Here is a 21,465-nt window from a genome sequence, read left to right as displayed (position 1 = left end):
GTTGCTTTTGGATGTAGAGTTCTGTAGATTTCTATTAGGTCCGTCTGTTCTAGTGTGTTGTTCGGTGCCTCTGTGTCCTTACTTATTTTCTGTCTGGTGGATCTGTCCTTTGGAGTGAGTGGTGTGTTGAAGTCTCCCAAAATGAATGCATTGCATTCTATTTCCTCCTTTAATACTGTTAATATTTGTTTCAGGTATGTTGTTGCTCCTGTATTGGGTGCATATATATTTATAATGGTTATATCCTCTTGTTGGACTTAGCCCTTTATCATTATGTAATGTCCTTCTTTGTCTTTTGTTACTTTCTTTATTTTGAAGTCTGTCTTGTCTTATACCAGATTTGCAATACCTGCTTTCTTCTCTTTGTTGTTTGCCTGAAATATCTTTTTCCATCCCTTGACTTTAAGTCTGTGCATGTCTTTGGGTTTGAGGTGAGTCTCTTGTAAGCAGCATATGGATGGATCTTGCTTTTTTATCCATTCTATTACTCTGTGTCTTTTGATTGGTGCATTCAGTCGATTTACATTCAGGGTGATTATTGAAAGGTATGGACTCATTGCCATTGCAGGCTTTAAGTTTGTGGTTACCAAAGGTTCAGGGTTCGCTTCTTTACTACCTTATTGTCTAACTTACCTTGCTTGTTGAGCTATTATACATGTGATCTGATGATTCTTTATTTCTTTCCCTCCTTATTCCTTCTCCTCCCTTTTTCATATGTTGGGTGTTTTGTTCTGTGCTCTTTTTAGGAGTGCTCCCATCTAGAGCAGTCCCTTGAAGATGCCCTGAAGAGGTGGTTTGTGGGAGGCAAATTCCCTCAACTTTTGCTTGTCTGGGAATTGTTTAATCCCTCCTTCATATTTAAATGATATTCTTGCTGGATACAGTAGTTTTGGTTCAAGGCTCTTCTGTTTCATTGCATTAAGTAATCATGCCATTCTCTTCTGGCCTGTAGGGTTTCTGTTGAGAAGTCTGATGATAGCCTGATGGGTTTTCCTTTGTAGGTAACCTTTTTTTCTCTCTGGCTCCCTTTAATACTTTGTCCTTGTCTTTGATCTTTGCCATTTTATATTATGTGTCTTGGTGTTGCCCTCCTTGGATCCCTTGTTATGGGGGTTCTGTGTACCTCTGTGGTCTGAGAGGCCATTTGGGGAAGTTTTCGACAATTATTTCTTCAAAGACACTTTCTACCCCTTTTCTCTCTCTTCTTCTTCTGGTATTCCTATAATGCATATATTGTTCCTTTTTGATTGGTCACTCAGCTCCCTTAGAATTCTTTCATTCCTGGAGATCCTTTTATCTCTCTCTGCATCAGCTTCTCTGCATTCCTGTTCTCTGTTTTCTAGACCATTAATGGTCTCTTGCATCTCGTCCATTCTGTTTTGAAGTCCTTCCAGAGCTTGTTTTATTTCTCTATTCTCCTTCCTTAGTTCTTGCATATTTCTCTGCAAGTCCATCAGCATGGTTATGACTTTTGTTTTGAATTCTTTTTCAGGAAGACTGACTAAATATATCTCCCCAGGTTCCTTCTCAGGGGAAGATGTAGCAGATGCTGAAGCTGTCTGGGTTAGTCTTGTCTGGATCATATTTTTTTGCCTTTTTGTGTTGACAGGTGCTATTGACTGTCAGCTGGGAGGGCCGAACTTTTCACTTGCTTCTGGCCTTTCTTTACTGGGACAACTGTGACCCCTAGTGACTTGTGTTGGGTAATTGCGTTTAGTCTGGGTCTTTGTGTCTTGCCCAGCGGAAGTGTAGGAATTTTTCTTTCTGCCTTTCTGTGGGCGTGTTTTGCCTTAGGCTGTTTCTCTGCTTTCGCAGTGCTGGGAGGGGTAATGGACTGGAGGGGGGCTGTTTGGCTGTTTACCTCCATGAGGGGTCTCAGAGCTGTTGCCCAGGGGGTTAGTGCGCCCAGTTTTCCCTGTAATTTCCAGCCATTGGGCTGTGACCTGTGTTGTTTCCGTCTAGCTGTTAAATCCCTGTCCCTTTAAGACTTTCAAAGAGCACTGGCTTTTCTTTGTCACAGGGGCATCAGCTTCAGCACCCGCTCAGAGGTCTTGCTGCCCTATTTCCCTAGTTTCCAGCCCTCCACGCATGCACTGTGTCTGCGCTGTGGTGCGGGTGGCTGGGGCTGGGTGTTTAGCAGTCCTGGGCTCCCTCTCCCTCCCTCTGGGAGCTGGGGGGAGGTGTGCTGGGGTCCTGCAGGCTCGGGCTTGTATCTTACCCCTTTCACCAGGTGCTAGGCTCTCGCATGTGTCGATGTAGTCAGGCTGTTGTCCTGTGTCTTCTGGTCTCTCTTTTCGGATTAGTTGTATTTGTTGTATTTTCAAGAATATATATGTTTTTGGGAGGAGATTCCCACTGTCCTACTCACGCCGCCATGTTGGCTCCGCCCTGGATGCCTTTTATTTCTTTGTTTTGTCTGGTTGCCATGGCTAGGCCCTCCAGAAGTGTGTTGAATAAAAGTGGGGAGAGTAGGCATCCTTGTCAGTTCCCAATCTTAAAAGCTTTCAGCTTCTCACTGTTCAGTATGATGTTGGCTGTGGGTTTGTCATATGTGGATGGCCTTTATTATGTTGAGGTACTTGCCCTCTATACCCATTTTGTTGAGAGTTTTTATCATGAATGGATGTTGAATTTTGTTGAATGCTTTTTCAGCATCTATGGAGATGATTATATGGTTTTTGTCCTTCTTTTTGTTGATGTGGATGATGTTGATGGATTTTCTAATATTGTGTCATCCTTGCATCCCTGGAATAAATCTTACTTGATCTTCATGGATGATCTTTTTGATGTATTTTTTAGTTTGGTTTGTTAATATTTTGTTGAGTATTTTTTGCATCTATGTTCATTAGGGATATTTGTCTGTAATTTTCTTTCTTTGTGGTGTCTTTGCCTGGTTTTGGTAATAGGATGATGCTGGTCTCATAGAATGAGTTTGGAAATATTCCCTCCTCTTCTACTTTTTGGAAAACTTTAAAGAGAAAGGATATTAGGTCTTCACTAAATGTTTGATAAAATTCAGTGGTGAAGCTATCTGATCCAAGTATTTTGTTCTTAGGTAGTTTTTTGATTACCTGTTCAATTGTGTTGCTTGTAATTGCTGTGTTCAGATTTTCTGTTTCTTTCTGGGTCAACCTTAGAAGGTTGTATTTTTCTAGAAAGTTCTCCATTTCTTCTAGGTTGTCCATTTTGCTAGCATATAACTTTTCATGGTGTTCTCTAATAATTCTTTGTACTTCTTTTTGCCCATAGTGATTTTTCTTTTCTCATTTTTTATTGTTTTTATGTGTGTAAACTGTCTTGTTTTCTTGATAAGTCTGGCTAGGGGTCTATCTATTTGTTTATTTTCTCAAAGAACCTGCTCCTGCTTTCATTGATTCTTTCTGTTGTTTTATTCTTCTTGATTTTTTTTGTTTCTGCTCTAATCTTTATTATGTCCCTCCTTGTACAGACTTTGGGCCTCATTTGTTGTTCTTTTTCTAGTTTCATTAATTTTGAGTTTAGACTGTTCATTTGGGATTGTTCTTTCCTGAGGTAGGCCTGTATTGCAATATGCTTCCCTCTTAACATGGCCTTCGTCATGTCCCACAAATTTTGCGGTGTTGAATTATTGTTGTCATTTGTCTCCATATATTGCTTGATCTCTGTTTTTCTTTGGCCATTGATCCATTCGTTATTTAGGAGCATGTTCTTAAGCCTCCATGTGTTTGTGGGATTTTACGTTTTCTTTGCATAATTTATTTCTAGTTTAATACCTTTGTGGTCTGAGAAGCTGGTTGGTACAATTTCAGTCTTTTTTAATTTAATGAGGTTCCTTTTGTGGCCTCGTATGTGGTATATTCTGGAAAATGTTCCATGTGCACTTGAGAAGAATATGTCTCCTGCTGCTTTTGGGTTGAGAGTTCTGTAGATGTCTGTCAGGTCCATCTGTTCTAATGTGTTGTTCGATGTCTTTGTCTCCTTACTTATTTTCTGTCTGGTTGATCTGCCTTCGGAGTGCTTGCAGTGTTGAAGTCTCCTAGAATGAATGCACTGCATTCTATTTCCCCTTTTAATTCTGTTAGTATTTGTTTCACATATGTAAGTTCTCCTGTGTTGGGTGCATAGATATTTATAATGGTTATATCCTCTTGTTGGACTGAGCCCTTTATCATTATGTAATGTCCTTCTTTGTGTCTTGTGACTTTCTTTGTTTTCAAGTGTATTTGTTCTGATACAAGTACTGCAACTCCTGCTTTTTTCTCCCTATTGCATGAAACATCTTTTTCCATCCCTTCACTTTTAGTCTGTGTATGTCTTTGAGTCTTTTGTAGGCCACATATAGACGGGTCTTGTATTTTTATCCATTCACTGACTTTGTGTCTTTTGATAGGTGCATTCAAGCCATTTACATTTAGGGTGATTATCGATAGGTATGTACTCATTGCCATTGCAGGCTGTAGATTCGTGGTTACTAAAGGCTCAAGGGTAACTTCCTTACTATTTAAGAGGCTAACTTAACTCACTTACTATGCTATTTCAAGCACAATGGAAAGGGTTTTTTTTATTTTTTTGCTTCTCGTTTATCTTTCTCCTCCATTCTATATTTACTAGGTATCATATTCTGTACTCTCTGTCTATCCCTTGACTGTCTTTGGGGTAGTTGATTTAATTTCACATATGCTTAGTACTTAACTATTCTACTTTCCTTGCTGTGGTTTTATTACTTCTGGTGATGGCTATTTAGCCTTAGGAACACTTCCATCTATAGTAGTCCCTCCAAAATACACTGTAGAGATGGTTTGTGGGAGGTAAATTCTCTCAGATTTTTCTTATCTGGAAATTGTTTAATCCCTCCTTCCAATTTAAATGATAATCTTGCTGGATAGTATATTCTTGGTTCGAGGCCCTTCTGTTTCTTTGCATTAAATATATCATGCCACCCCTTTCTGGCCTGTAAGATTTCTGTTGAGAAATCTGATGATAGCCTATGGGTTTTCCTTTGTATGTGATCTTTTTTCTCTTTCTGGCTGCTTTTAATAGTCTGTCCTATCCTTGATCTTTGCTATTTTAATTATTATATGTCTTGCTGTTATCTTCCTTGGATCCCTTCTGATGGGAAATCTGTTCACCTCCATGGCTTGAGAGACTATCTCCTTCCCCAGATTGGGGGAGTTTTCAGCAATTACCTTCTCAAAGACACTTTATATCTGTTTTTCTCTCTCTTCTTCTGGTAGTCTTATAATACAAATATTGTTCCATTTGGATTCGTCACACAGGTTTCTCAATATTCTTTCATTCTTAGAGATCCTTTTTTCTCTCTGTGCCTCAGCTTCTTTGTATTCCTCTTCTGTAATTTCTATTTCATTCATTGTCTCTTGCACTGTATCTAATCTGCTTTTAAAACTCTCCATTGTGTTCCTTAACCATTGGATCTCTGTCCCTAAATTCGTTCCTGAGTTCTTTAATATTTGTCTGTACTTCCATGAGCATGTTTATGATTTTTTCTTTTGAAATCTGTTTCAGGAGATTGATTAGTTTAGTTTCAGTACTCACTTTTTATGGTGTTTGTGGGATTTTGTTTGAACCAGGTTCCTTTGACTTTTCATATTTGTATGTGGTGCCCTCTCGTGCCCAGAAGCTCTGCTCTCCGGAGTTGCTCAGCCCCTGGAGCAATGTCAGGGATTGCAGGGGAGCAGTGCTAGTGTCTGGTGAGAGGGAAGAGCTGTTTCCTGCTTCCCAGTTGCTATGCCTGTCTCCACTGCTGGAACCAATGGGCCAAACACACAGGTTTAAGCCTCTACGCTTTACATTTGTAGCTCTTATAGACAGGGCTTCCCTCTGGCTGGTCTGATGCTATGGTAGGGTTTGCCGGTTTGCGAACCAGGTGCAGGCTGGCTGGGATGAAGGCACAGCAGGCTGCATATCACAGGGGAGGTCTTGGAGCTGCATGGCCAGCCTGGGGATGGAGCTCCTGAAGATCCTGAGAGTTCCTAACCTGCTGAGCAGAGTGCACCTGGATAATTTTGTCTGCCTGTCCTTTCTCTTGAGTAGTAAGCTATATGCAATCCCTGCCCCTTTAGCAGCCCTCTCACTGTTAGGAAATCTCTCAGAATGCCCACCCAGGAGAGCCAGATAGGGATCCGTTTTCCACAAGCGGCTGGAATCTCAGTTTCTCCAGGTGTTCTGCCTGTCCTAGCTTTTGAACCCCAATAATCAACAGACCACCATGCATTGTAGGTTTGTCCTCCCAGATCAGCTCTCCATGGCTGGGTGTTCAGCAGTCATAGGCCTCCACTCCCTCCCCGCTCCGTTTCTGTTCTGCTGGTAAACAGGGGTTGGGGAAGGGCTTGGGTCTCTTTGGGTCACGTCTTTGGTACATTACCATGTTCCATGAGGTCTGTTCTTTTCCCCAGGTGTATGCAGTCTGGCCCAGTCTTCTTTCTTGTTGCTCTTTCAGGGGTAGTTGTATTGATTATATTTTCATATTATATGTGGTTTTAGGAGGGGGTCTCTGTTTCACCTCTCATGCCATCATATTTAATCTCCTCAGTGTATAATTTTTTTTATAATTTAGCTGAATTTAACCTCTTTCTGTCTCATATGCAAAACAAAACTAAATTCTAACAAGAGGTGTACCTGCAATTTTACCTTCCTTTAAGTTAATTATTTGTAGTAAAACATTTCTCACACTTATAAACTGTGTGCAGCAATATGTGTGTCTAGCTGCTCTCCAAAGACTTAGCACTCTCCATATACTCAGCATTGTAAAAATACTACTTTAGTACTTTGAAATTAAAGCAGTATATTTGCTATACCTATTTATGCTCTTTGGGTTTTTTGGTTTTGTGTTTAGGAATAACGTCATTTATGTCTGTAGCTAAGTCCTGTTTATGAATGTAATGTTCAGGGCAAGTAGAAAATACAGAAGAATCCCTCAGTTATTCTCTATTTATTGATTACTTATTTATGCTATTATATTATATTTCTCATGGTTTTTCCTTCTTCTCAATTCTTGCTGCTATGTTATTATTGTAGTGACTCCTGGTTAATCTTTCTGAGCTTTCTTCACATCTTCCACCATAGTGATACTCTGAAATAGGATTGATCTGCCAGTGACTGCTTACATTGCTTCAGTGGCTTTCAGCCACATGAGGATGCAGTCTAAATTGCTTGGCATGGCTTTTTAAGGCTCTTGGTAGATCTATATCCATTCCCTATGGTGGCTATGGTATAGATGGAGAGAAAAGTAGGGTGGAAGGTTAATAAAAGATAAGTACAACAAGCAGCTCACTGTTTTTACCATCTGTCATGTACTTGAATCTTTTCACATGTGTCTTCATCTGGAAGTCCCTTTCTTTTCATTCAGTTACTACCTTCAAATCTCATCTGAGATGTTATTCTAGGGATTTGTTCCAGTAGTTCTCCTGGCACATATCTCAGTATATTATGTCTGCTAGTATGTGAGCTTCCCCTTATAGTGGGAGTTCCTAGACAGAAGAGAAGCATCTTTATTTGGTTGTCCTTAGTGTCTGACCAGGAGGCTGCTAGGTGCTGAGTATATGAAGAGCAAGTAGACACACATGGATGGGCCTTGTCCTCACAGAAGTTTTAGTCTGCCAAGGGAGGCAAGTAAAGCAAGGACAATAAAATGTGATTGGAGAAGTGCAAGATCTTAAAGGCTTCCTGATCAAAGTGACGTTTATGATGAACACTAAAGAATGAGTAGGAATTGGCCAATAGGTGAAGAAAAGTGAATAGAATTTTGTCATAGAAGATATAGCCTATATAAAGGCCCACAGGGAAGAGCATGCCACAACTGAGAAACAGAAATAACATCCCATGGCTTAGGGTTCAAATGGCAATAAATGAAAGTACAGAATATGCAGAAAGCTCAGTCATGGAGGACTTTACAAATAGGATGACCATAGAATTTATCTTCTGAATTGCAAAACATTTGAGGGGTAAATGGGAAACTATTTATAACTAATATGTCAGGATTACAAGAATAAACAGACCACCGTAGATAAACTAAAATTCATGGTGAGTTTGAACTTCATCTTAAGGGCACATAGGGATTCACTGAAGGATGCTTTAGTATAGAGAAAATGTGATCAGATTTACATTTTTAAAATCATTATAGCTCTACTGTGAAGAATAAACTGATGGAGCTGTTGTATAGTTTGACCAAAAAGACATAGTGACTTCAATCAGAAGTAGGAGTGGATTTGAGAGATTTAGAAAGTGAAGATTGATGAATCAGATGGGGATAAGGCCAGAGAAGTTAAGGATAATACCTGGTTTCCCATATTTAGACATGTTGAGTTGGAGAGACCTTTGAAATCCTGAAATGGAGTCACTCTAGTAGACAGATAGGAGTTTAAAGAGATATGAATAGGAGGAGGAGATTTGCATGTTTTCTTTTGTGTCTTCTGTTTATATTATTTTTTCCATTCTTTAAACTGATACTTTATGCTTCTGATTGTTTCTTGAGTTTGTGGTGTGGGAAAAAATATTTCATGTTTTCCAAAACTTCAAAGATAATGGTTTATAAAATATTTTGTTTAGTTTCCCTCTTTCTTGCCTAGGACCTGAGCCAATGAGTTACCGAGTTGTAGGATAGGTTTAACCCATTTATTAAAGGAGTAAGTGGTAGGGTTATGGTTGTTTACTATATTTCCTGTGTGCTTTTATATATTTTTATCTAAGTTTTTAAAAATGGGATAGTACTTGGCCATTTATTTTGTGGTATCTTCCAGAGATGTAATTTGCATTTGTTGAGCCTGTATCATTTAATCTCACAATGAATTCATGGGTAGGTGTATTTCTCATTTACATATACAGTTAGACTCAGAGAAGTTAAATAATTTTGCCACAGTTGACACAGCAAGTGGCAGATCAGTAGAACCTAGGTTGGTCTAACTCTGATGTTCATAGCCTTAACTTTTAGATAGACAAAATACAAAACAGACAGTCATATGTTGTCTTACAAGACTATAAAAAAAAAAGACTCAACTGCTGTCAAACTGACTTCCTTTCACATGGCAGTTAAGACATACATACTCATGCTTGAGAATATAAGTTAAACATTATCTTGTATTGGTGTTATACCTTAATTTTTCTAGACAATGCTTGGCATATATATCATCAGGTTCTCTGAGTCACAAATTTTGACCAGCACCATTTCCTCACAGTTGTGGCATTTGTAATTACAGAAGCAATGAGGACTCTACTTGGGGTGCTGGTGTCTGAGTCCCAGGATAATGCTTTGCTCTTGACGACGTGAGCTGATGTTCACTAGATGCTAAAGCTAGTATTATGTAAGGTTTAGAAGAACAGTTCTGAATAGAATATGTTACAATGTTTAAGCTCTGTTTGCTTTATGATAGAGAGGCTCCTGTACTGGATCCTGGATTGATGAGGTCAGAGATCTGTGCTTCCTTCTCAGCAGGTAAAATTTGAGATTTTCACAATACTCAATATTGAAGAAGCTTTTTATATGTCCATTCATATCCAGTCTAAATGAATTCATTAAAATAGGAAGTTTTTCATTTGGGAGTTCTGTTAACCTTATGTTTCACAGTTTGTCAGTTTTTTTGTTTTAATTGGCTGGTTGGCAAATGAGGTTTTCAAGAAATTTTCCATTAGGGCATTTACTAAACAATTTTGTTAGGCTTTATCTATAAAAGATAGGCAATTAATGGTAGCAACTTTTTAAGCCCAATTTTTGAAGTTGAAATATTTTTAACTTTTACCACACTGTAAGTCTGAATCCTTTCAAAAATTTTTGTAGTACTAACCATAATTTTGTCTTACTTCCAATTGTTTTAATACTGCATAATAGAGTTATTTTGATAGAGAGGGAGGAATACTTATATAATTTGCTGAAAACTCTACATTTTGTCACACTGGCCTTTAAAAGAGTCTCTGAATTCTAAGTGATTCTTAGAACAGTCTTTGAATGACTTACTTATACTGTCATTTAAAATTTCTACAGTTGAACATTATTTTCTTTCAGCAAATGAGTTAAAACATGATTCCAAAGGTACAAACATTTCTTTAGGAGAAGTTACGGATGAGACCTCTGAAAATGAAAAGTCAGGAGACTTCAGTGAAAAGATAACAGTTTCAGACTTGGATGAAAAGGTACTAGAGAATCTTTTGCATTTTCTTATTTCTTGACCTAAATACGGTAATACAAAAGTTTGACCCAACAGTGCTGTCAGGTGACAGGTGTAACTCCTTACAGAGTGAAAGAATCCCATCCCTCTGGCCATAGGGTGTATTGCTCAATGCTTTGCATAGGTGCACTATTACCATGGTTTCCCATGTTGGGAAGTAGTATTTAATTGTATATTTAACTTTTTTGTTTTTGTTGTGTCCTGAAGTTTACCTCAAACCTGTGTAGGTCTTTCTAAATTGTTATTTTCCTGCCTAGTTCAAGACAAAGTACTGAATGTCATTTGATCTTTGAAATTTTAGATTATCATACTACCAGAGGGCTGTGAAAGTAAATATAAGTTATTCAACCACAGGTATAGAAGGTATAGGAATTGAAGCTAAGTGTAACTTAATGGTGGGACATGCCACTGTAATTTGGGATATCAAGTTTGTTCTTGCTTTATGCCAGATAATATGTATAATTACCTTAAACTTTTGAATAATTAAACTGACTCCAAGGCAACCATTTTGTATTTTCTTCTTTCTTCTTACTCCTCCTCATTCATCCTCACAGCTAACAACCTAATTTCCTATTTCAAGAAAATTAAATTGGAAAAGAACTTCCAAAGCCCCCACCAGCATATTAGCCCACCTGTGTGTATCTGCTCCCAAAACTCCATCTTCTCTTCTATTACCGTGTGTGAACTAGCCAAGGTTACTCCCTCCACCTGTGTGCTAGAGTCCATCTTTTCTCTCTCTTAATATACTCCTCCAATAATTCTTCTTTTATTATTGGATCATTCTCATCAACACACTTTTCACCCAACTTCAACCAAAATGAAAAAAACCCTTTCATGGTCCCATTTTCCTTTTCAGCCATCATCCTATTTCTCAGAAGACTTACCTGTACCCATTATCTCCACTTTCTCCCCTCTAGTTCTCTTGAACCTATTCAAAGATACTTGCCTTCACCTCCACAAGAACTACCCTTCCTAAACTCTCCAATGACCTCCTTGTTGCCGAATCTTATGAACAAATCTCAGTCTTAGTTTTACTTAACCTATTACCAGTATTTGACACATTTAATCACTCCTTCCTTGAAACACTTTTTACACTTCCAGTATAAACATACTTGCCTGGTTTACTTTCTGCCTTTCTGTCTGTGACTTCCCAGTTGGTTTTGCTGGTCTCTCCTCATCTCCCTAACTTGTACATACTGAAGTGACCTGGAGCTTAGACTGTGACTCTGCTCTTCTTCCCTGTCTAGATTTACTCATTAAGATTGTCTCATCCAACCTCAGTGCATGAAATGCTATGTGTGTGCAAGACTCTAAAAACATGTATATACTTTTATATATTTATTTATATTTCAAATATATAAATATATTGTATATATATTATATATATAATATATATATATATACACACAATACAATTGAACTTCTTTCCTGGACTGCAGAACTTTGTCTACCTGTCTACTTGATTTGTCCACTTGGATGTCCAATTAGGTATTTCAAACTTAACATGTTCAAAACTGGACTCCTGACCCATCTGTGTACTGCCTATAAGAGGCTAACTTCAGAAGTAAGGATGCACACAAACTGAAAGAAAAGGGAGGGAAGAAGGTATTCCATGAAAATCTAAACAAAAAGAAGCTAGTATAGCTATGCTTATATCAGACAACATAGACTTTAAAACAGAAAAAAAGACAAAAAGGGATACTATATAATAAAGAGGTCAATCTAGCAAGAAGATACATTAATAAATATTTACACACCAACATAGGAGCACTAAAATATATAAAGCACATATTAACAGACCTAAAGGGAAAAATAGACAACAATACAATAATAGGGGACTTTAACACCCCACTTACATAATTGGATAGTTAGTCCAATGACAAAATCAATAAGGAAACATCAGCCTTAGCTCACACATTATACTAAATGAACTTTGTAGATATATACGGAATGTTCCATCCAAAATCAGTAGCATATACATTCTTCTCAAGTGCACATGGAACATTCTCTGGGATAGATGACGTTAGGTCACAAAACACAAAACAAATCAAATGAAGACAGAAATATGACCTGCCAAATCTATGGGATGCAGCAAAAGCGGTTCTAAGAGAGAAGTTCGTAGCAATACAGGTTTACCTCAAGAAACAAGAAATCTCAAACAATTTAACATTACAGCTAAAGGAACTAGAACAAGAAGCCCAAAGTTACTAGAAGGAAGAAAATAAAGATCACAGTGGAAATCAGTGAAATAGAGAATTAAAAGACAACAACAAAAATTTCTGAAACTGAGAGTTGGTACTTTGAAAAGATAGACAAAACTGACAAACCTTTAGCTAGTCTCACCAAGAAAAAAGTGCTGTGGATAATGAGAGTTCCTGTTGCCAGGATTCTGACCTGTCTGTGGTTGACTAGCTCATTGAACACCTGTAGGCACTACATGGCTGTTGATTCTATAAAAACAGCTGCAAGGCCTACATGCACCTGCAACAGTGCCAGAGGGAGCAGCCGTGCTCCCAGCGGCCGACCGGAATCCCAGCCCGATGCACAGCCGCCCGAGCCAGACCCAAAGGCTGCTACTGGCACACAGCTGCCCAGCAGGGGCACCGCTATCATGAAGGAGCACACATGGGGTGCCTGCCAATCCCCACAGGGCTCTGCACTGCTCTGATGGAGACCCCGCCCACAGCAGCTTAGGGGATTAACCTGGTGGCTGCTCCAGGAGTGCGGGTAACCAACACAGGCAGTGGAGAAGGGCAAGGCATCCAGCAAGCAGGAAACGACACTCTTCTCCCAGCTGACACACCCACAACCTACCTACAGCCATGGAAAGGCAGAAAAATTTAGTCCAGTCCAGAATAGTCCAGCAAACCCCTGAGAGAGGATCTGCAGAGACAGACCTAACCAGTCTCCCTGAAAAAGAATTCAAAATAAAAATCATAAACATGCTGATGGATCTGCAGAGAAATATGCAAGAGCTAAAGGAGCAAGTACACAGGGAGACTACAGAAATGGAACAATCTCTGGAAGGACTTAAAAGCAGAATGGATGGGATGCAAGAGGCCATTAATGGACTAGAAACTAGAGAATAGGAACACATAGAAGCTGATGCAGAGAGAGATAAAAGGATCTCCAGAAATGAAACAATATTAAGAGAACTGTGTGAGCAATCCAAAAGGAACAATATCCGCATTATAGGGGTACCAGAAGAAGAAGAGAGACGAAAAGGGATAGAAACTGTTTTTGAAGAAATAATAGCCAAGAACTTCCCCAAACTGGGGGAGGAAATAGGTGCTCAGACTACAGAAGCACACAGAACTCCCAAAAGAAGGGACCTAAGAAGACAACACCAAGGCACATAATAATTAAAATGGCAAAGATCAAGGACAAAGACAGAGTATTAAAGGCAGGCAGAGAAAAAAGGTAACCTACAAGGGAAAACCCATCAGGCTATCATCAGACTTCTCAACAGAAGACTTACAGGCCAGAAGAGAATGGCATGATATATTTAATGCAATGAAACAGAAGGGCATTGAACCAATGACACTGTATCCAGCACGATTATCATTGAAATATGAAGGAGGGATTAAACAATTTGCAGACAAGCAAAAGTTGTGGGAATTTGCCTCCCACAAACCACATCTACAGGGTATTTTAGATGGGAGCACTCCTAAAAAGAGCATAGAACAAAACACCCAACATATGAAGAATGGAGGAGGAGGAATAAGAAGGGAGAGAAATAAAGAATCATCAGACTGTGTTTATAATAGCTCAATAAGTGAGTTAAGTTAGACAGTAAGGTAGTAAAGAAGGTAACCTTGAACCTGTGGTAACCAAAAACTTAAACCCTGCAATGGCAATAAGTACATATCTTTCAATAATCACCCTAAATGTAAATGTACTGAATGCACCAATCAAAAGACACAGAGTAATAGAATGGATAAAAAAGCAAGACCCATCTATATGCTGCTTACAAGACACTCACCTCAAACCCAAAGACATGCACAGATTAAAAGTCAAGGGATGGAAAAACATATTTCATGCAAACAATAGGGAGAAAAAAGCAGGTGTTGCAATACTAGTATCAGACAAAATACACTTCAAAACAAAGAAAGTAATGAGATAAACAAGGACATTAAATAATGATAAAGGGCTCAGTCCAACAAGAGGATATAACCATTATAAATATATATGCACCCAATACAGGAGCACCAACATATGTGAAACAAATACTAACAGTATTAAAGGAGGAAATAGAATGCAATGCATTCATTTTGGGAGACTTCAACACACCACTCACTCCAAAGGACAGATCCACCAGACAGAAAATAAGTAAGGACACAGAGGCACTGAACAACACACTAGAACAGACGGACCTAATAGACATCTACAGAACTCTACATCCAAAAGCAACAGGATACACATTCTTCTCAAGTGCACATGGAACATTCTCCAGAATAGACCACATACTAGGCCACAAAAAGAGCCTCAGTAAATTCCAAAAGATTGAAATTCTACCAACCAACTTTTCAGACCACAAAGGTATAAAACTAGAAATAAATTATACCAAGAAAGCAAAAATGGTCACAAACACATGGAGGCTTAACAACATGCTCCTAAATAATCAATGGATCAACGACCAAATTAAAATTGAGATACAGCAATATATGGAAACAAATGACAACAACAACACAGAGCCGCAACTTCTGTGGACCGCAGCAAAAGCAGTCTTAAGAGGAAAGTATATAGCAATCCAGGCATATTTAAAGAAGGAAGAACAATCCCAAATGAATAGTCTAATGTCACAATTACCAAATTGGAAAAAGAAGAACAAATGAGGCTTAAGGTCAGCAGAAGGAGGGACATAATAAAGATCAGAGAAGAAATAAATAAAATTGAGAAGAATAAAACAATAGAAAAAAATCAATAAAACCAAGAGCTGCATCGTTGAAAAAATCAACAAAATAAATAAGCCGCTAGCCAGACTTATTAAGAGAAAAGAGAATAAACACACATCAACAGTATCAGAAACAAGAAAGGAAAAATCATGAAGGACCCCACAGAAATACAAAGAATTCTTATAGAATACTATGAAAACCTATATGTTAACAAGCTGGAAAATCTAGGAGAAATGGACAACTTCCTAGAAAAATACAGCCTTCCAAGACTGACCCAGAAAGAAACAGAAAATCTAAACAGACCAATTACCAGCAATGAAATTGAAGTGATAATCAAAGAACTACCCAAGAACAAAACCCCTGGGCCAGATGGATTTACCTCAGAATTTTATCAGACATACAGAGAAGACATAATACCCATTCTCCTTAAAGTTTTCCAAAAAATAGAAGAGGAGGGAACACTCCCAAACTCATTCTATGAAGCCAACATCACCCTAATACCAAAACCAGGCAAAGACCCCACCAAAAAAGAAAACTACAGACCAATATCCGTGATGAATGTAGACGCAAAAATACTCAACAAAATATTAGCGAACTGAATTCAAAACTACATCAAAAGGAACATACACCATGACCAAGCGGGATTCATCCCAGAGATGCAAGGATGGTACAACCTTCGAAAATCCATCAACATCATCCATCACATCAACAAAAAGGACAAAAACCACATGATCATCTCCATAGATGCTGTAAAAGCATTTGACAAAATTCAGCAACCATTCATGATAAAAAGTCTCAGCAAAATGGGAATAGAGGGCAAGTACCTCAACATAATAAAGGCCATATATGATAAACCCACCGCAAACATCATACTGAACAGCAATAGGCTGAAAGTTTTTCCTCTGAGATTGGAAACAAGACAGGGATGCCCACTCTCCCCACTGTTATTCAACATAGTACTGGAGGTCCTAGCCATGGCAACTAGACAAAACAAAGAAATACAAGGAATCCAGATTGGAAAAGAAGAAGTCAAACTGTCACTATCTTCAGATGACATGATATTGTACATAAAAAACCCTAAAGACTCCACTCCAAAACTACTAGAACTAATATTGGAATTCAGCAAAGTTGCCAGATACAAAATTAACACACAGAAATCTGTGGCTTTCCTATACACTAACAATGAACTAATAGAAAGAGAAAATCAGGAGAACAATTCCATTCACAATTGCATCAAAGAGAATAAAATACCTAGGAATAAACCTAACCAAGGAAGTGAAAGACCTAAACCCTGAAAACTATAAGACACTCTTAAGAGAAATTAAAGAGGACACTAACAAATGGAAACTCATCCCATGCTCCTGGCTAGGAAGAATTAATATCGTCAAAATGGCCATCCTGCCCAAAGCAATATACAGATTCGATGCAATCCCTATCAAATTACCTACAGCATTCTTTAACGAACTGGAAGAAATAGTTCAAAAATTCATATGGAAGCACCAAAGACCCCGAATAGAAAAAGCAATCCTGAGAAGGAAGAATAAAGTGGGGAGGATCTCGCTCCCCAACTTCAAGCTCTACTACAAAGCCACAGTAATAATGACAGTTTGGTACTGGCACAAGAACAGAGCCACAGACCAGTGGAACAGAATAGAGACTCCTAATATTAACCCAAACATATATCATCAACTAATATTCGATAAAGGAGCCATGGACATACAATGGGGAAATGACAGTCTCTTCAACAGATGGTGCTGGCAAAACTGGACAGCTTCATGTAAGAGAATGAAACTGGATCACTGTCTAACCCCATACACAGAAGTAAATTCAGAATGGATCAAAGACCTGAATGTAAGTCATGAAACCATAAAACTCTTAGAAAAAAACATAGGCAAAAATCTCTTAGACATAAACATGAGTGACCTCTTCTTGAACATGTCTCCCTGGGCAAGAGAAACAAAAGCAAAAGTGAACAAGTGGGGCGATATCAAGCTGAAAAGCTTCTGTACAGCAAAGGACACTATCAATAGAATAAAAAGGTATCCTATAGTATGGCAGAATATATTCCTTAATGACAGATCTGATAACGGGTTGACATCCAAAATATATGAAGAGCTCACACACCTCAAGAAACAAAAAGGAAATAATCCAATTAAAAAATGGGCAGAAGAGCTGAATAGACAGTTCTCTAAAGAAGAAATTCAGGTGGTCAACAGACACATGAAAAGATGCTCCACATCGCTTGTCATCAGAGAAATGCAAATTTAAACCACAATGAGATATCACCTCACACCAGTACGGATGGCTACCATCCAAAAGACAAACAACAATTGTTGGCGAGGATGTGGAGAAAGGGGAACCCTCCTCCACTGTTGATGGGAATGTAAATTAGTTCAAGCATTGTGGAAAACAGTATGGAGTTTCCTCAAAATGCTTAAAATAGAAATACCATTTGACCCAGGAATTCCAGTTCTAGGAATTTACCCTAAGAATGCAGCACTCCTGTTTGAAAAAGACAGATGCACCCCTATGTTTACTGCAGCACTATTTACTATAGCCAAGAAATGGAAGCAACCTAAATGTCCATCAATAGATGAATGGATAAAGAAGATGTGGTACATATACACAATGGAATATTATTCAGCTATAAGAAGAAAACAAATCCTACCATTTGCAACAACATGGATGGAGCTAGAGGGTATTATGCTCAGTGAAATAAGCCAGGTGGAGAAAGACAAATACCAAATGATTTCACTCATATGTGGAGTATAAGAGCAAAGAAAAACTGAAGGAACAAAACAGCAGCAGAATCACAGAACCCACGAATGGACTAACAGTTACCAAAGGGAAAGGGACTGGGGAGGATGGGTGGGATGGGAGGGATAAGGGTGGGGAAAAATAAAGGGGGCATTACAATTAGCAAGTATAATGTGGGTGGGTACGGGGCAGGCTCTACGACCCAGAGAAGACAAGTAGTGATTTTACAGCATCTTACTACGCTGATGGACAGTGACTGTGAAGGGGTATGTCGGGGGGACTTGGTGTAGGGGGGAGCCTGGTAAACATAATGTCTTTCATGTAATTGTAGATTAATGATACCAAAATTTAAAAAAAAAGAAAAGTAAAGGAACTCCACCCAGTGGTCTGGATGCAACATGGTGGCAGATCTGCAAGGCTGCAGGAGAGCAGAGCAGAGGCTGGAGTGGTGGCAGCCCTGAGGACAGAGGCCTAGAGGACGGCTGTGTGGGATGGCGTGCAGAGAAGCCCACAGGACAGCTGTGTGGACCGACGGGCCCAGAGGCAGAGACTGGCTTGCTGCATACAGATTCACTGTGAGTGAACGGGATTTTAGTGACTGACCTACCGCCTGGAAATAACCTTGGGTATAACCCTTTCACCCAAGAATGTTTTGCTGTCATTTTCTTTGGTCACACTGAATCCATAGCAAACTTGCCTGGGTCTGAAACCCATTGATAAGACAGTGCTCAATTAAAGTCAGAAATGAAAGAGAAGCTACAGCTGATAATGGCAGAAATATGAAGAATAATAAGGCTGTTGTGAACAAATATATACCCACAAGTTTGATAACCTAGAAGAAATGGATAAATCCTAAAAACTGACAGTCTTCTGAGACTGAATCATGAAGATATGCAAAATCTGAATAAACTGATTTTTCAGTTTATTCAGTACAGAGGTTGAATCAATAATCAGAAACTTAGGACAGGTACAGATGGCTTCACTGGTGAATTCTACGAAACATTCAAAGATTTAATACCTATCTTTGTCAAACTTCCAAAAAATAGAAGAGGGAACATTTCCAAACTCATTTTATGAGGGTAATATCACCTTGATACCAAAATTAGTGAACTGAACAATACATTAAAAGGATCCTGTATCATGATTAAGTGGGATTTGTTCCACTGGTACAAGGATGATTCCACATCTGCAAATCAATCAATGTAATATACCACATTAAAAAAATCATATTAGCTCACAAAGCAAAAACTGAAGGAACAAAACAGCAGCAAACTTAAAGAACCCAAGAATGAACTAACAGTTACCAAAGGGAAAGGGACTGGGGAGTCTCAGTGGGAAGGGAGCGATAAGAGGGAAAGGGGGGCTTTAGGATTAGCACACTTAATGTGGGTGGGTGGCACGGGAAGGCAGTACAACACAGGGAAGACATGTAGTGAGTTGATGGACAGGGACTGTAATGGGGTATGTGGGGGTGACTTGATAATGGGGAGAGTCTAGTAACCATAATGTTCATGTAATTGTACATTAATGATAATAAAATAGAAAAAATAAATCATATCAGCTCAGTAGATTCAGAAAATGTTAAACATAATTCAACATCCATTTATTATAAAACGTTTAACAAAGTGGTTATAGATGAAATGTACCTTAGCCTAATAAAGTCCACATATGACAAACCTACAGCTAATACCATACTTCGTAGTGAAAAGCTGAAAGCTTTTCCTCTAAGATCAAGAACAAGACAAGGATGAACTCTCTTGCTGTTTTTATTCAACATTGTATAGCCATAGTACTTAGGCAAGAAAAAATAAAAGACATCCAAATTGGAAGGGAAGAATTAAAACTCACTATTTGCAAATGACATATTATATATAGAAAACCCTGAAGACTCCAACACATAAAGCTGTTAGAACTAATAAATGAATTCAGCAAAATTGCAAAATACAAAAGCAACATACAAAAATCTTTTGTATTTCTATATAGCAATAACATACTGTCAGAGAAATTAAGAAAACAATCCCATTTACAACTGCATCAAAAATAATAAAATACTTAGGAATAAGTTGAACCAAGAATATGAAAGAGCTGTACTATGAAAACTATGACATTGGTGAAAGAAACTGAAGAAGATGCAATAAATGGAAAGGTACTCTGTACTCATGACTTAGAAGAATCAATACTGTTAAAATGATCATAGTACCCAGCATGGTCTACAGATTCAATGCTATCTCTCTCGAAATTCCAATTACATTTTTCACAGAATTAGAACAAACAATTCTAACATTTAGATGGAACCACAAAAAGACCTCAAATAGCCAAAGCAGTCTTGAGAGAGAAAAACAAAGATGGAAGTATCATGCTCCCTGGCTTCAGACTATACTGCAAAGCTATAATAATCAAAACAGTGGTATTGACATTAAAAGCAGACTCATAGGTCAATGAAATGTAATAGCCCAGAAATAAACTTATGCATATATGGTCAATTAATTTACAAAGATGCAAGAATATACCAAGGGGAAATGATTGCCTTTTCAATAAATGGTTTTGTTAAAACTGGACAGCTACATACAAGAGTGAAGCTGGACCACAGTCTTATACTATATACCAAAAGGATTAAAGACTTCAATATAAGACCTGAAGCCATTTAATTCTCAGAAAAAAACAGGCAGGAAGCTCCTTTGCATCAATCTTACTGATTTTTTTTTTTTGAGCTGACTTCAAAGACAGGGGAAAGAAAAGCAAAACAGAACAAATGGGACTACATTAAACTAAAGTTCCTGCACAGTGAAATAAACTATCAATAAAACAAAAAGGCAACCTACTGAATGGGAGGAGATATGTGCAAATCATGTATCTGGTAAGGAGTTATTATCCAAAATATGCAAAAAACCCTATAAAACTCAGTAACAACATAAGCAGTCCAATTAAAAAATGAGCAGAGGATCTGAATAGACATTTTTCCAGAGAAGTCATACTGATGGCCAGCAAGCATATGAAAAGGTGCTCAGTATCACTATCATCAAGGAAATGCAAATCAAAACCACAGGAGATACCACGTTATAACTGTCAGAATGGCTAGTATCAGAAAGATAAGAAATAGGTGGAGGCAGAGATGGGAGTGGTGGAATACGAACCTGCAGACTGCTAGATGCAGACGTGATTATAGTACTCAGCCTACCATCATGAGAATAAAGCCGGATATAAACCCTTTTACCCCAAGAACATTCAGCTGTCATTTCTGGGTCTCACTGAATTCATAGTGAACTTGCCCAGGGCTGAAATCCTCAGGTCTTGAGCCTGCTGGCCTTCTGACTGGAATCACACCATCAACTCTCCTGGATCTGGGAACTTGTCAGCTTCCATAATTGACACTGTGAGAAACAACCATCTCTAAGTCATAAAGAGAATTTTCACCAGGAACCAAATCAATCAACAACTTGATCTTGGACTTCCTAGACTCCAGATCCGGTTACACAGTGAGACAGCCTTACAAGTGGAGATTTCCCTTACACACATAAAGGTCTCTTACAAACAGTACTGTCAAAAAGAAAACCACAGAGGCAAATGGAGTCACTTTTGCCAGGCCAAACCACCAAACCAGGGCTTAATCCCACACCTAACTGCAGTTCCAACCTGCCCCAGAAATGTGGCCTGAA

The 21,465-nt window shown here is 38.5% G+C and overlaps 1 protein-coding gene across 1 annotated transcript in view; it reads left to right on the top strand.

Moving 5' to 3' along the window:
* The window catches only part of TOPAZ1 (testis and ovary specific TOPAZ 1), a 141,547-nt gene that overhangs the window by 17,734 nt on the left and 102,348 nt on the right, over positions 1 to 21,465 (top strand). The window contains exons 3-4 of the mRNA XM_073232452.1: positions 9,366 to 9,427; positions 9,995 to 10,122. Of these exons, the coding sequence (XP_073088553.1) occupies positions 9,366 to 9,427; positions 9,995 to 10,122 (190 nt within the window). The remainder of the gene's footprint in view (positions 1 to 9,365; positions 9,428 to 9,994; positions 10,123 to 21,465) is intronic.

The sequence above is a fragment of the Manis javanica genome, chromosome 3 (assembly GCF_040802235.1).
Source record: "Manis javanica isolate MJ-LG chromosome 3, MJ_LKY, whole genome shotgun sequence".
In the NCBI taxonomy this organism is placed as follows: Eukaryota; Metazoa; Chordata; class Mammalia; order Pholidota; family Manidae; genus Manis; species Manis javanica.
Note: the sequence above shows the minus strand (reverse complement) of the source record. Positions and strands in the feature narration are given on the sequence as shown.